This window comes from Pelobates fuscus, chromosome 1 (genome assembly GCF_036172605.1).
Source record: "Pelobates fuscus isolate aPelFus1 chromosome 1, aPelFus1.pri, whole genome shotgun sequence".
NCBI lineage: Eukaryota > Metazoa > Chordata > Amphibia > Anura > Pelobatidae > Pelobates > Pelobates fuscus.
The window spans coordinates 115520489-115534524 of record NC_086317.1 but is presented as its reverse complement, the minus strand read 5'-3'; the positions used below and the strand labels follow the sequence as shown (position 1 = coordinate 115534524).

The 14036-nt window shown below is 41.8% G+C and overlaps 1 protein-coding gene across 1 annotated transcript in view; it reads right to left on the bottom strand.

Moving 5' to 3' along the window:
• Nucleotides 1-14036, bottom strand: part of LOC134607285 (acetylserotonin O-methyltransferase-like) — a 113433-nt gene that overhangs the window by 34569 nt on the left and 64828 nt on the right. Inside the window, exon 5 of the mRNA XM_063450178.1 lies at nt 11532-11653. Coding sequence (XP_063306248.1) covers nt 11532-11653 — 122 coding nt within the window. The remainder of the gene's footprint in view (nt 1-11531; nt 11654-14036) is intronic.

Genomic DNA, 14036 nt, shown 5'->3' with positions numbered 1-14036 from the left:
GTAACCGCGGCAATGCTCTGTGCTCCTGCGAGAAGGACGCAGAGGAGCCGGCTGCCCGCATGGTGCCTGTGGAACGGGGAGGGAGATCGTCTGGCAGTGGAGAGCCTCATTGGGGGGGGGGGGGGGAGTCTCCCCTCTCCTTCCCAGTCTCTCTCTTCCCCCTCTGCCTCTTTTTCTCCCCCTCCCCTTGTGTGTCTCTCTCCTTTCTCCCTCTGTCTCTTTCTCCCCCATTTCCCTGTGTTTCTCTCTCCCCCACATCTCTCTTCCCTCTGTCTCTCTCTCCTCCACATCTTTCTTCCCTTCTGTCTCTTTCTCCCCCTTTCTCTGTGTGTTTCTCTCTCCCCCACATCTCTCTTCCCCTCTGTCTCTCTCTTCCCCACATCTCTCTCCCCCCCTTTCCCTGTGTTTCTCTCTCCCTCTCTTCCCTGTGTTTCTCTCTCTTCCCCTCTGTCTCTCTCTCCCCCTTCAGCTCTCTTCCCCGCTGTCTCTCTCTCCCCCTTCCTCTCTCTTCCCCTCTGTCTCTCTCTCTCCCCTTCCTCTCTCTCCCCCTCTGTCTCTCTCTCTCCCCTTCCTCTCTCTCCCCATCTGTCTCTTTCTCCCCCTTTCCCTGTGTGTCTCTCTCTCCCCCTTCATCTCTCTTCCCCTCTGTCTCTCTCTCCCCCTTCCTCTCTCTTCCCCTCTGTCTCTCTCTCTCTCCCCTTCCTCTCTCTTCCCCTGTCTCTTTCTCCCCCTTTCCCTGTGTGTCTCTCTCTCCCCCTTCCTCTCTCTCTCCCCCTCTGTCTCTTTCTCCCCCTTTCCCTGTGTGTCTCTCTTTCTCCCCCTTTCCCTGTGTGTGTGTCTCTCTCTCTCTCTCTCTCTCTGTCTCTTTTTCCTCCCTCCACCATCTTTCTATTGCCCCTTTTTTCCCTCTGTGTCTCTCTCTCCTTCCCCCATCCTTTCCCAGTGCCCCTCTGTTTTATTTCCCCCCTCCCATTTACCTGAGAGGAGTCAAGGACTCAAAGGGGCCGGCCGCACTCCACGCTGGAGCCGCCGGACCGGGTGGCAGCCTCGCCGGTCCGGCGGCACTCCTGTCAGGATGTCACTCAGGCAGACTCGCTGAAGGCTGTTGGAGGAGGGAGGAGCATGAATAAGGAATAAATGCACTTTACTCTGTACCATGCTCCCTCGCGGTTCCCACAATTCCCTGCACAGGAACCGCGAGGGAGCATGGTACAGAGACATGCTCCTCCCTCCTCCAACAGCCTTCAGCGAGTCTGCCTGAGTGACATCCTGACAGGAGTGCCGCCGGACCGGCGAGGCTGCCACCCGGTCCGGCGGCTCCAGCGCGGAATGCGGCCGCCGACCGGCCGGCCGGCCCCCTCAGTGTGTGTGCCACCGGACCGGCCACCCGGTGGCACATACTTGCTCAGAGCAGCCCCCAGGTGCCGCGGCCCACCGGGAAAATTCCCGGTATCCCGGTGGGCCAGTCCGGCCCTGATTTACGCTCCCTTATATAAAGGTATTATCTGAGTGCTCAAGGCGTTGCTATATGCTCCTTTTAAGCATACACATTCAATGAATTTACACCTGTTATTGGGAAACTGTTGATTCTTCTGGCAATTTCCCAGGCCAGGAAAGTTTCTGAGCTTTCAGCCAGATGAGGATTAACCATGAGGTTACCTTAAATGTGCTTTGGGATCTGGGACCATTCATTTGCTTGGGCCTATTCACCATCCCTATGTGAAGAATGAAGGGGGAGGGGGCAAACCTTTAAGCTGCCTAAGAACCATGCAGATCTTAATCCTTATTTTCTTTGAGATGTCCCTTGTTAACTCTCTCTGATATTGACCAGGAGACTGTTGCTCTCTCTTCTTTTGTATCTTACCTGCAAATGCCATGAAGAGTGTTTCATAATTTGTCTGTTATTCATGCCCTCAAGGATTATATTCATGGCATTAGTCCCTTTAGGAAGTGACCTCTCTTATTTGTTCATTTTTAAGGACATTTGGATTAAAGGACTTTGGCATCAGTCTCACCAATTTGTCCAAGTACATGATGTATAAGTCTTGTATGTACGTAGTGGGGAATCGCGATGCAGCATAATAACATAAACAAACCAGATTTACCCAAATAATGACAGACAACATAGTATGGATGAAACAGGCTACAGCATTTATTATAACATATGATACTTACTGTATAACACATCCATAGTTTATTTTAATATTATCTTTTCTTTGATATAACCAAAACGTCAAAACATAAATAACCATAACTTAACATTAAACTTAACACATAGTGTCATACAGTGAAACCCAACCGTCCTTGCCAATAAACTGACCATGCGCCTATGTGCACCTTCCTCTAACCTCCCCCCTCGGCATAAAACTCCTTTTCCTTCCAATGCTTACCACCAGCCGACCTTTTCCTTGCTCGGTGGGCACGATATGACAGGTAACCTAAGGTTAACCCTTTAGAGCAGGGGAGGTTTAGACCTGAAAACTTTCCCCTTATTCCACATAATTAACATAACCACCTCAAACTTAATTGGCAAGGACACTTCCGGCTAGCTGCGACTAAATATACCAATGGGGCGGGCGGGAGGGATGCTGTTTGCTGGCCCGGATCCCAAGTGGCACTGAGGTAAGACCACCCCCCACTAAACTCACACACCACATAGTCCCACCCACACATACATACACAATCAATCACACACATCTATCCCCACACTCATACATGTGCCCTTGTCCGCTTAGCTGCCCTATATCCCCAGGGCCTTATTCCTTGGCTAACAAGCTTTCACTGGACAAGTTTACAGCTCATCTCACTTGGGCAGTGGCTACCTTGTGGACTTTGTGTTGTTATGCTCCTCTTTACCAATTCTGCATCACATCCACATGGTCTTCCTTGCATATATTCTCAAAATTTTTGCATTTTGCTAAAAAAAAAAATTGTATGAAAATGCCTGAAGGGAGCTATTATACTCACCAGAACAACTACATTAAGCTGTAGTTGTTCTGGTGACTATAGTGTCCCTTTAACTAGCTCTCAGGACTCACAGCTACCAAGACAAGCTACAGCCTTATGCAAAGGTAGGTCTTTTGGACGGTCTACCTAAGACTACCTGCACCAACTACTTTATTAATCTATTTCTTAGTTTCTCTTTTTACTTCTCTCCACTATAGAAATTGATCTCCCTTATAGTCTTTACTTTCACTCTCACCTCTCTCATTGGCAAAATCTCATTATGCTTCTGCTCACCTGTCCCTGCTGACACCATTTTCATTGCTCCCACTTTACTTCCCTCCCCTCTCTATACATTACATGCACTCTGTTTATACATTGTCAACTTATCTCTACCAACTCATTCTAAATCATCTAAATATAAACCCTCACACAAACCTTTTAAATTCTTCTCCCACCTTATCCTCATTTCTATCCTTCTACTCCTAGAAGCTGGTGATGTCCCTCCAAACGCAGGTCCCACCCTAGCAAACCCACCATGTGTTAACTCCAGGAATCACACCAATCTCATACCCATCTCATGTTACTCTTCCTTTAATCCTCCTTCCACACTGCCCTATGGAATGTACGCTCTGTTTGCAGTGTTACTAAATTTACTGCTGTGCACAACCTTTACATCTCTCCCTACACTTACTGGCATTAACCAAAATATGTATCTCTCTGACACCACTACCTCTGCCTCTTTATCTTTTGGTGGTATTCAATCTTCCCACAACGCAAAACACTCTGTAAGTAAAGGTGGTAGTGTAGAGTTTCTGCTCTTGCCTCACTGCTCCTTCAAAACTCCCCTCTCTTTCTCCTCATTTGAGATTTATTAAATTTGCCTTTTCAAACCCATCTCTGCTAAAATTGCCAGTATCTATTGTCCCCCTGGTTCCCCTCTCCTATTTCTTGCCAACTTTGCTGCCTGACTTTCCTACTTCCTTTCCTCTAATATTCCATCCCTAATTCTCAGGGACTTCAACATTCACATTAACCCACCCTTGACCTCAGTAGCATCAAAACTATTTTCTATTACCTCCTCCCTTGGGCTATCACAGTGAGCTAGGTTCCCTACCCATGTGGTGGGCAATACTCTAGATCTTGTTTTCTCTCATGAATGTACAGTCGCTAACATCTGCAACACTCCATTTCCTCTCTCAGATCACCATCATTTGCTCTCAATAGCCCCCTCCCCCAACCTCAGCCTAACCCCCCTCAACTCAGAAGGAACCTCAGTTCTATTAACCGCCAGTAACTGTCAGCTGATATTGATTCCTAACTATTATCCATACCTGCTTTCTTCTGTCCCTCACCGGCTCTCATATAACACTACCTTCACCTCTGCAGTGGATGCTGCAGACCCACTCCAAACATGCACCTCGAGGAGGATACACCCCAAACAATGGCACATTAAATCAACACACTACCTGCAGAGAGGCGCCAGTTCTGCTGAATGCTGCTGGAGGAAGTCTCCCACCCAGTCCGACCTCCTCCACTATAAATTTATATTGCCTTCATACAGTTAAACCCTTGCCCTTGACAAACAGACATACTTTTATTATTAATATTATTAATTATTTATATAGTGCCATCAGATTCCGTAGCGCAGTTAATATTTTATTAGCTCATGCTCTCGCAATCCCACGCATCTCTTTGATACCTTTAACTCTCGTCTTTGCCCTGCTGTGACCACCCCCAAACTAACCTTACAGCCGATAGCTTTGCATTCTACTTTACCAACAAGATTGAACAGCTAAGGCAAGTATTCTCCCCACCTTGCCCTTCTCTTTCTTAACCATACCTGGATCATGCCTTTCCTATCCTTCAGACCTTGTCCCAGGCTACTGAACAACAGGTGGCTGTGCTTCACCTTTCCTCTCGCCCCACCACTTGCCCGCTTGATCCAGTCTTGTCGCATCTTATTAGATCTCTCTCCTCTTATCTCGTGCCTTCCTTAACACACATCTTCAACTGATCTCTCTTCTGGCATTGTCCCTGCTGCCCTTACACATGCTACTGTAGTACCCATCATAAAAAAAACCAAAAAAAACACAGCTCTTGAACCAACCTCTCCTAACTATCGACCTGTCTCCATGCTCCCTTTTTCCTCAAAACTTCTAGAAAGACTAGTCTTTACCCATCTGGCCTGCTTCCTCAATTCCAACTCTCTCCTTGACCCTCTTCAGTCTGGCTTCTGCCCCCTCCACTCTACTGAGACTACTCTTATTAAAGTTACTAACAACATTATCACAGCTAAATCCAAAGGTCAACTTTCTTATTGAAGCATATCTGCATAAGGTCTTTCTATATTTTTACTTGTACTGACAGTGTCACTGACAGTGTCACCACTGATACCCAACTCGCCTAAAAGTGATAAAATGCACCTGATGTAGATGCTGCACTGCAAATGTATCTATCGCATACCAAGGGTACATGGCACTGTTAATGGGAACTTGGTGTTATAAAGGTCTACTCAATAAAGAGAGAAGGGAATTGAGATGAGAATTTCAAACTTTAGGCCGAAGTAGTGCAGCTGAATGGGGGAATGTTTCCAACTCAGCTACTTTAACCTTAAGCTTGAATTTCCCATCTTAATTCCCTGTAATTCTCTCTTTATTGAGTAGGCCCTATAAACTTATGATAACTAGGCAGAGATTAATTATGTGGGTTGGGCAGAGTGTGTAAAACTTTGGGGTAAAGCTTTGGGGTTCAAGTAGGTAATTGATAGCTGTGCTGCAAAGTGTCCCTGGAATTCTTTTTCAAATGTTGGCAACTATGTAACAGTTCAGTTCAAATCATTCACTGCTGTCAGTGGTTGAGCTGTGTGTATAACTGTGACAAGGAAGTTTTTTTTCTGGAGTGAGGGGGTGTGGCTAAAAAGGCAGGCTTATGGTGCTGCATTCTGCAACACATTTATTGGTGCCGGAGTATGCCTTTAACAATGTCAACATTTTTAAAACCAGGCTCTAAATGAGCCTTAATTTAGTTTGGATTTAAGTCAGAATGAAAGTTTCTGTACGACCAAAAATGTGGACCTGAATTGTTAAAATCCAGGGCCAGATGTTTTAGATCAGGGCCCTAATTTTAAAAATTTGAACAATTTTCTCTCTGACAGCGCTGGCAACCATGTGGCACAACAATTAAAAGTGTAAAAAGCCAATGAGAGTCAAAACTTCTCTTATATCCCTCACCTCCATGCCTTTAGTTGGGACATATCTTCTAAATAGTGAGCAAAGATCCGCTGGTGGTTGCTCCAAAACCATAAAACATAGTTTCATAGTGGACATCGATTCATAGCTATTTATTAAGCAAGCTGGGTGGACATGCTATTACTCACTCCTGCACTCTTGGGTCTATAATTGTTTGCTGGCAAAAACGAATAATATGCAATGCTAATTTGTAAATGTGCATCTTACCATATGAATTCTATCCCCATTTTATTTAAAATCAGTGCCTTGTAGGCAGGGCTGCCCCTTGGCCCCCCTCCTCTGTATTCTTACAATTGAACCCTTAGCTATAATGATTAGACAAGATACTAATATAAGGGAGGTGGACTCAAAGAGTGGAGATGTTAAGATATCTCTTTTCGCAGACGACGTACTTCTTACTTTGGTCGACCCTATGGTTTCTATTCCATCCTTGTTGGAAGATATTTCTACATTTAGTAGCTTTTCTAATTATAAGACTAATATGAAAAAGTGAAGTTATACACTAATTTACATACACAGTATGAAATAGTGAAAGTGTGTAGCGCTCAATTTTATAGACTTACTCCACAGGAAATCCTTCAGAGTATGAAGGGTTCATAATCTATTTAAAAAAAATAGAGAAAAATATAGTGCACTCTATGCAGAACGTTGTGATTATACACCACACAATAAAAGACACACTCACGTGGTTTAGAGCCTATTGAGGATTGTCTCTAATCACTTCCGCCTTGTGTCCTTTAGGTGTCACACACCTTTCACTCCAGGTAAATTTTATTCCTCAAAAGAGAGAGAGAGAAACAGGGAAAACTCGCCCTGGTGTTGAAATCCTCAATACAATATGACAGCAAATTATGCACATAGGTGAAGGTTGCTTCTCACCTGAGAGAGAGCCTGTGACCTGGCTCAAAGTGAATCAGCATATGAGTCCTTTTAGGGATGACTCTTTCCCTCTTTAGCAGGATGGAAAATGCACCAAATATGTATTCCAAATAAGATAACTATTTATTACATCAACTTAAAATCAAATGATACATACAATATAAGGTGAATCCGAAACGCGTTTCGCCGGTTCCGTCCGGCTTTCTCTCTCTCTCTTTTGAGGAATAAAATTTACCTGGAGTGAAAGGTGTGTGTGACACCTAAAGGACACAAGGCGGAAGTGATTAGAGCCAATCCTCAATAGGCTCTAAACCACGTGAGTGTGTCTTTTATCGTGTGGTGTATAATCACAACGTTCTGCACAGAGTGCACTATATTTTTCTCTATTTTTTTTAAATAGATTATGAACCCTTCATACTCTGAAGGATTTCCTGTGGAGTAAGTCTATAAAATTGAGCGCTACACACTTTCACTATTTCATACTGTGTATGTAAATTAGTGTATAACTTCATATTGAATCACGACAGGATTGGAGAGTTCCTGTTTTTTGTGTGGGAGCAGCTGTAACATTAGAGCACTTGTTACAATTTATGTTAAGCGCCTGATAACACAGAACACTTTGCTATACTATCAATTAATATGAAAAAGTCTCCAATTGTATCCTCCTTTTTAACTAAAACACAGAGAGATCTTTTGTCTTCACGTTTCCACTTGGCTTGGGCAAAAGATAAAATTGACTATTTAGGGATTAAAATTAGGCACGTGCATGGGGAAAATTTTTGGTTTGGTTTGGCATTCCGAAATTCGGGATTTTCACGATTCGGGACTACGGCACTTCAACACTTCGGAACTTCAGCACTTCGGAACTTTGGATCTTCAGCACTTCGGAACTTCAGCATTTCGGAATTTCGGGACTTCTATTGCAGCCGCTTAGTAGATAACTCCCTAATTCCCACGGTATTAGGGAGTTATCTACCAAAAGGCTGAAAGACCTAAATTGGTCTTTCAGCCAAATTTATTAATACTAAGTAAAAATTACTTAGTATTAGTACATTTTGCCCCTACTCGCTATACTGCCTGTGGCTGCTCACTGTTTAAAAAAAAAAAAATAGGGTACCCCCTCCCGAGCCCCCACCCGCGATGCGCGAGTGGGGGCATTTAAACTAAAGGGGGGACCTATTGCCTTATAGGTCCCCCCACTTATTCTGATTTAGGGCCCCCACCCGCCGCTCAGGGGTGGGGGCTCGGGGGAGGATAATAGGTCCCCCTGCATTACTTTACATTAGAGCCCCCAACCGCCGCTCAGGGGTGGTGGCCGGAGGGGTGGGCAATAGGTTCCCCCTTTATTTTTAAAGCTCGGGAGGGGGTACCTTTTTTTTTTTTTAACAGTGTGCAGCCACAGGCTGCTCACTGTTTAATAGACATGCCCCTACTCGCGGTATAGCGAGTAGGGATAATTTACTAATACTAAGTAATCTTTACTCAGTATTAGTAAATTTGGCTGAAAGACCAATTTAGGTCTTTCAGCCTTTTAGTAGATAGCTCCCTAATACCGTGGGAATTAGGGAGTTATCTACTTATTCATTCCTGTCATTACATTGACAGGCTAAGTAACTTACATTTTATATGAATGTATGTTATTTGATTGTTGTAAGTGTTGCAAATGCTTACAGCTGAATCCTTGCATACATTTTATTTAAAATTGTATACGATGTAACATTCTTCACTGGGTAAGTATATTAGTACTTAGGCAACACTGTGCTTCGGAACTTTGACACTTCGGCACTTCGGAAATTTGGTAATTTCGGAACTTCGGGACCTCGGCAATTCGGCACTTCGGACATTCGAATTCATATTCGGACCGAAATTAATTGCACATGTCTAATTAAAATATCATTTGATATCGCTTGTGCAATACAAATGAATTATGATAATCTATTTACGGAACTGCAGTATCAGGTTACAAAATGGAAGAGGATAGATTCATCTTGGATAGGTAGACTAAATATGATTAAAGCCTTTTTGATGCCAAAACTTCTTTATCTATTTAGGGCGATTCCATATAGAATTGAGATAGGGATGCTTAATCGCTTTCAAAATATGTTCTCTAACTATATTTGGCTAGATAGACCACCCAGGATAGCGTTTGAAACATTGCGAAAGATTTATTCGAAGGGAGGCATAGCATTTCCGGACGTGGTTAAGATTCACGAAGCATGTAAGGCACCTCAGCTTTTGCTCTGGTTAAATTCGAATCAAAATATGCATTTGTGGCTCAAGCTAGAACAGGAATATAGCCCCACCTATAAATTGTCCACTCTGGTGTGGCTGGGTCTCATGGATCTGTGCGTATTGGGCAAGGATCAGTTTTCTAATAAAATTCTAAATGATATGGTAGCTACCTCGAAAATTCTAAATAAAAAGTAAAATCTGGTAGGTAAACTGCTCTATGATGCCCCTGTTGAGGTGTTATATCATGCTATGGTGGATTTAAATGTTAACTCTTGGAAACAATTAGGAATACGGAAAATTGCTGATCTATGTGAGGGGTATAAACCAGTTACATTTGCCCAATTACAATTTAAATATAATCTTCCTTCTAGAGAATTATTCCAATACCTAAGAATTAAGAACTTTCTATTATCTAAAGTTATACTTAAAGATCAATATATTGTTTCCCAAATAGTACTGAACCAAAAGAGAGGAGGAATTTCTAGATTTAATAAATTGTTGGATTCATTGGATCAAGATTCTCATGTCCCCTCGTTCATCAAATGGAAGATGGATATTGTGAGGTCCTTTACCTTTGCAGACTGGATTAAAGCCACTCGATTAGTAAAGCTGTATATTCACAACATATCTTTAATTGAAATTCATCTTAAACTGATATACAGATGGTATCTGGTTCAAGTCAGACTTCATAAACTATCTCCTTCCCATTCGAGGGTATGTTGGAGATGTGGGAAAGAGGAATGTACAATTTATCATATCTGGTGGGAATGTCCGGTTTCAAATTTCAAATGCTAGACTTAATACAATCGATTTTTGATGACGTTAAAGAAATTAGTCCACAATTATTTTTGTTTAATATCGACTTTCCCATACAGGACAGGAATCAAAGGTATTTTTCTGACCCATATATTTTTTGCAATAAAAATCTGTATTGCTAGGGTATGGAAATCTCCCTCCCCTCTGGCAGGCAGAATATAATTGAACAAATATGGTTTCAATATAAGATGGAAACGGGCTTTAACCTCAATTCTGGTATTAAGAATTTGACCAAATTGTGGCTACCCTGGACTTCCAGATTTCAAACATCACAATAATTAGTTAGATCTTGGATTGCACCTTGTCGAATCTCAGGATAGGAAGTTGGTACAGTAGTTCCTTTTTTTTTGGGGGGGGGGGGATTATTTATTATGGTGAATTGTGTATTGTGTATTATGACTACACATACTGTTTCAAGATGTAGACCTTTATGTATAAATGTGGTCTTGAAAGGTTGTGATGTAATTTCATATGTTCAATTTGGACACATTTACATTATCTGTGAGAAACATTTTTTTTTAGGATGGAAACTTTTGTATGAATAAAGATTCTAAATATAAATAAAATCAGTGCCTTGTAAATCCTATACTATATACAGGGTTCGGATAAAAAAGGTATTGATTGTAAATAAGACACCAAATGCATCCAGCTGATTGGTACAGGATTGGTCTAGTTGACCAAATTTTGACAGGAATTGTTTTTCGTAAATATGAGAATTGCCATTCTGGTCCAAATTCGGCCATTTTCACAGTTTTGTCCGGCTGACAAAATTCAATGTTTAGTGAATAACCCTGTTTGTGTTTCTTTAGCATGCAAACTGTACACATTCCTGCAGTGTGTTTTCAAGCTAGATAATTAGCAAATGTAGGAGAAAAAATATCTTCCTCTCTTTACTCTTCCTCTCTACGCAAGTTCCCAGTTACCAATTACAATTTAAGCCAATCCAAGTGAATTAATAATAAGAATTTATTTTATTTTTACAGTATGATTTCTAACACATTTAGTTTAAAAACACATTACTGTGAGTTTATTTCTGTGGAGCTCTGTTTTAGAGACACACCAACAATATGGAGCTCCTAGAAAAGAAGAGCTTCAGGATAGAAAAGAGGGACAAGGGATTTGGGCCCAAAATAAGTACTGTCCCTCCTAAATGGGAAAGTTTTGGAGGTATGCATTTTTCTATATGTTTAATACATTTCATGGCAATTACCATAGATTATAAGCTTGTGTGAGCAGGGCCTTCAGCAACCTTTCATATTTTAATTTAACTCTATGCGCAACGTACATGTTTTTAGATTCCATCTTTATACCGTGACGTAAAAAAATAAAAACTCACTAATCACAAGCCTCGCAAATCACAGATGGCAATATGATATAAGATTAGAAAAATAAGGCTCTCAAATTACAAACCTCCCAAATCACAGATGATCTTGAAGGATGAAAGATCAAATGCTGACATAACTGCTTCTTTGTCAAAGAGTAACCATGAGCTTTCCATACATTGTAAAAATTCAATCATTTGTTCTTCTGATCTGGTAATAGAAACGGGAGCGGTTATCTTTGTGCAGTAAATACATTAGGAAATATATTGCAGTGTTATAAATTGGAGTTTTTATGGCAATTATAGGAACATGTCCAGTTCTTTTATTATATGAGATTACATACAGTACAAACCAGGGCCAGCCCATCTATTGGTCCCGTTGGACATCAAGAGCATTTCTGCAAGTTGCAATGGCAGCTCTCCAGCATGCATTATGTGTTAATGTGGAGCATTGCCATGGCAACACATGGCTCGCTTGATGAGAGGACATGCTGCTGCTGGGGAAGATCTCTGGACCCCCTCTTCACAGGATAAGCATGCTGTGCCACCAGACCACCAGGTAATCTCTCCCTGGTACATGTAAGAGGCAGAATGGGGGAAATAACCCTAATTGTAAATTTAAAAAACAAATGCTCACCCCTCACAACCCCTATCCAACTCCACTGCACACACCACATCCACTACACAGACACTGCATCCAATACACCAGAGGTAGTCAACATTTTTCTACCTACCACCAAATAATGCATCTTTCTTGATGGAAAAAGGTCCTTACCGCCCACCTGTTTTCGATTATTGGTTTTTGCGCAAGAGTGGAATATTTTTTTAGAAAGGAAGGTGTTTAAAAAAAAATTATGTACTTAAATTTATCTTTCTATTTCTTCTTTATGCATGTTTATAATGTTTTTAAATTTATAAAAGTTTAATGGGAAAACAATAAAGTAAATCAAAATGACCTTTAACTAGAGATTAATGAGATCCATGAGGCTGATGCTGCAAGACTAAATATTTGATACCTGGTTCGATTTTCGTCAGGAACAAACTAAGGTCTCCTCTTTCATTGATATTCAGACGGTTTCTCTGTTTGCTCATAATGATTTCTCATCCGTGCATCAGCTCGCCTCCTCTCCCTCCTCAATTCCCTCCCCTTTTCCCCCCTTTTCTATTTTTTCTTCCTTTTTTTCTCCTTTTCCTTTATTCTTTTCTTTTACCTTCCTTATAGCAATGCCCAGCAGGAAGGCTGAGCTAGGTAGCCCACTTATTATTACTAGCCTTCTTCTTCCTATATTTTTTATTTTCCTTCTTTCTCCTATTTTACAAGTACTCTGTTCCTTCTTTCTCCTATTCTACAAGTACTCTGCTCCTTTTTTTCTCCTTTTTTACAAGTACTCTGTTACCTGCTATCGTGTATCCCCCTTGTCCAACTCCTCCAGCGCGCACATGTTCGTACGTGTGCACTTATGCACGCCTGCACTTTCTGTTAACCACTGAGTGCGCAAAAGATGAATAAAGTGTTCATCTCTCTGGGTGGAGGGAGGATTCTGCTTGTGCCGTGGAACCCACTACCACCCACCTTGAATCCTGAAAGGCCCACTAGTGGGCAGTAGGGACCAGTTTGACGAACACTGCAATACACACACACAATGCATCTACTACACACATACTCTGCATACACGACACAGAAACTGCATCCACTCTGCAGGCACATTCACTAAACACACGCATCTCCTACACAGACACTGCATTCACTACACGGACACTGCATTCACTACACAGAGTGCATAACATAATTGATGTGCACATAGTTTTGGTATGGGGGAGGCAGAAGTTCATCCTTGGATCCAGGTAGCACAATGTATTGGGCCAGCCCTGGTACTACCACTATTAAAAGGCCACTCCTAATACCGTAATCACTACAGCCTTAGGTGCTAGCAGGCTACAGGCACTGTCACCTGGCTCTTTGTAAAGCCACATTCCATGGTTTGACTCAAGCTCAGGGTCAATGTTCAGCCAATCAATGCTGTCTAAATTTGATTAAACTGATATTGCTCTTGTTAAAGTGTACTTTCTCTCTTACCAATACAGGAAGAGAAAGGCCAGACAAGGAAGGACATTCATTTTGTGTGAAACCACGCAAAAAGAGTTTGACAAAGAACCAGGGGCGATACCTGTAGCTGTCTAACAGCATGACATGTAGTGGTTATGGTGTTTAGAATGACTATTTAATATTATCTGATCTATTCAAAGCAAGTTCATACATTCTCTAACTTCTTATGTATTCAAAATAAAAATTACTCTCTAAATAGCTGTTAGTAATATCAATCCCTTCCCAACAATATTTCTACTATACCTGATCAGCAATATGTCAGTCATTAGCACACAAGAAATAAACTGGCTGAAGCAATTAGTGATTGTTCTGTCTGTCCTCTTAATACTAGTGTCCCAAACCAACACAAACTATTCTTTCAATCTATTATCCATAATAGAGAATATGTTCCTTCAACAGGCGAGGCTTCCTCCATCCAAAGCAGAAGTGCAGTGGAGGTACGTTTTTTTTTTACTATTCAACCAGTAAACACAACATTTATATTTTC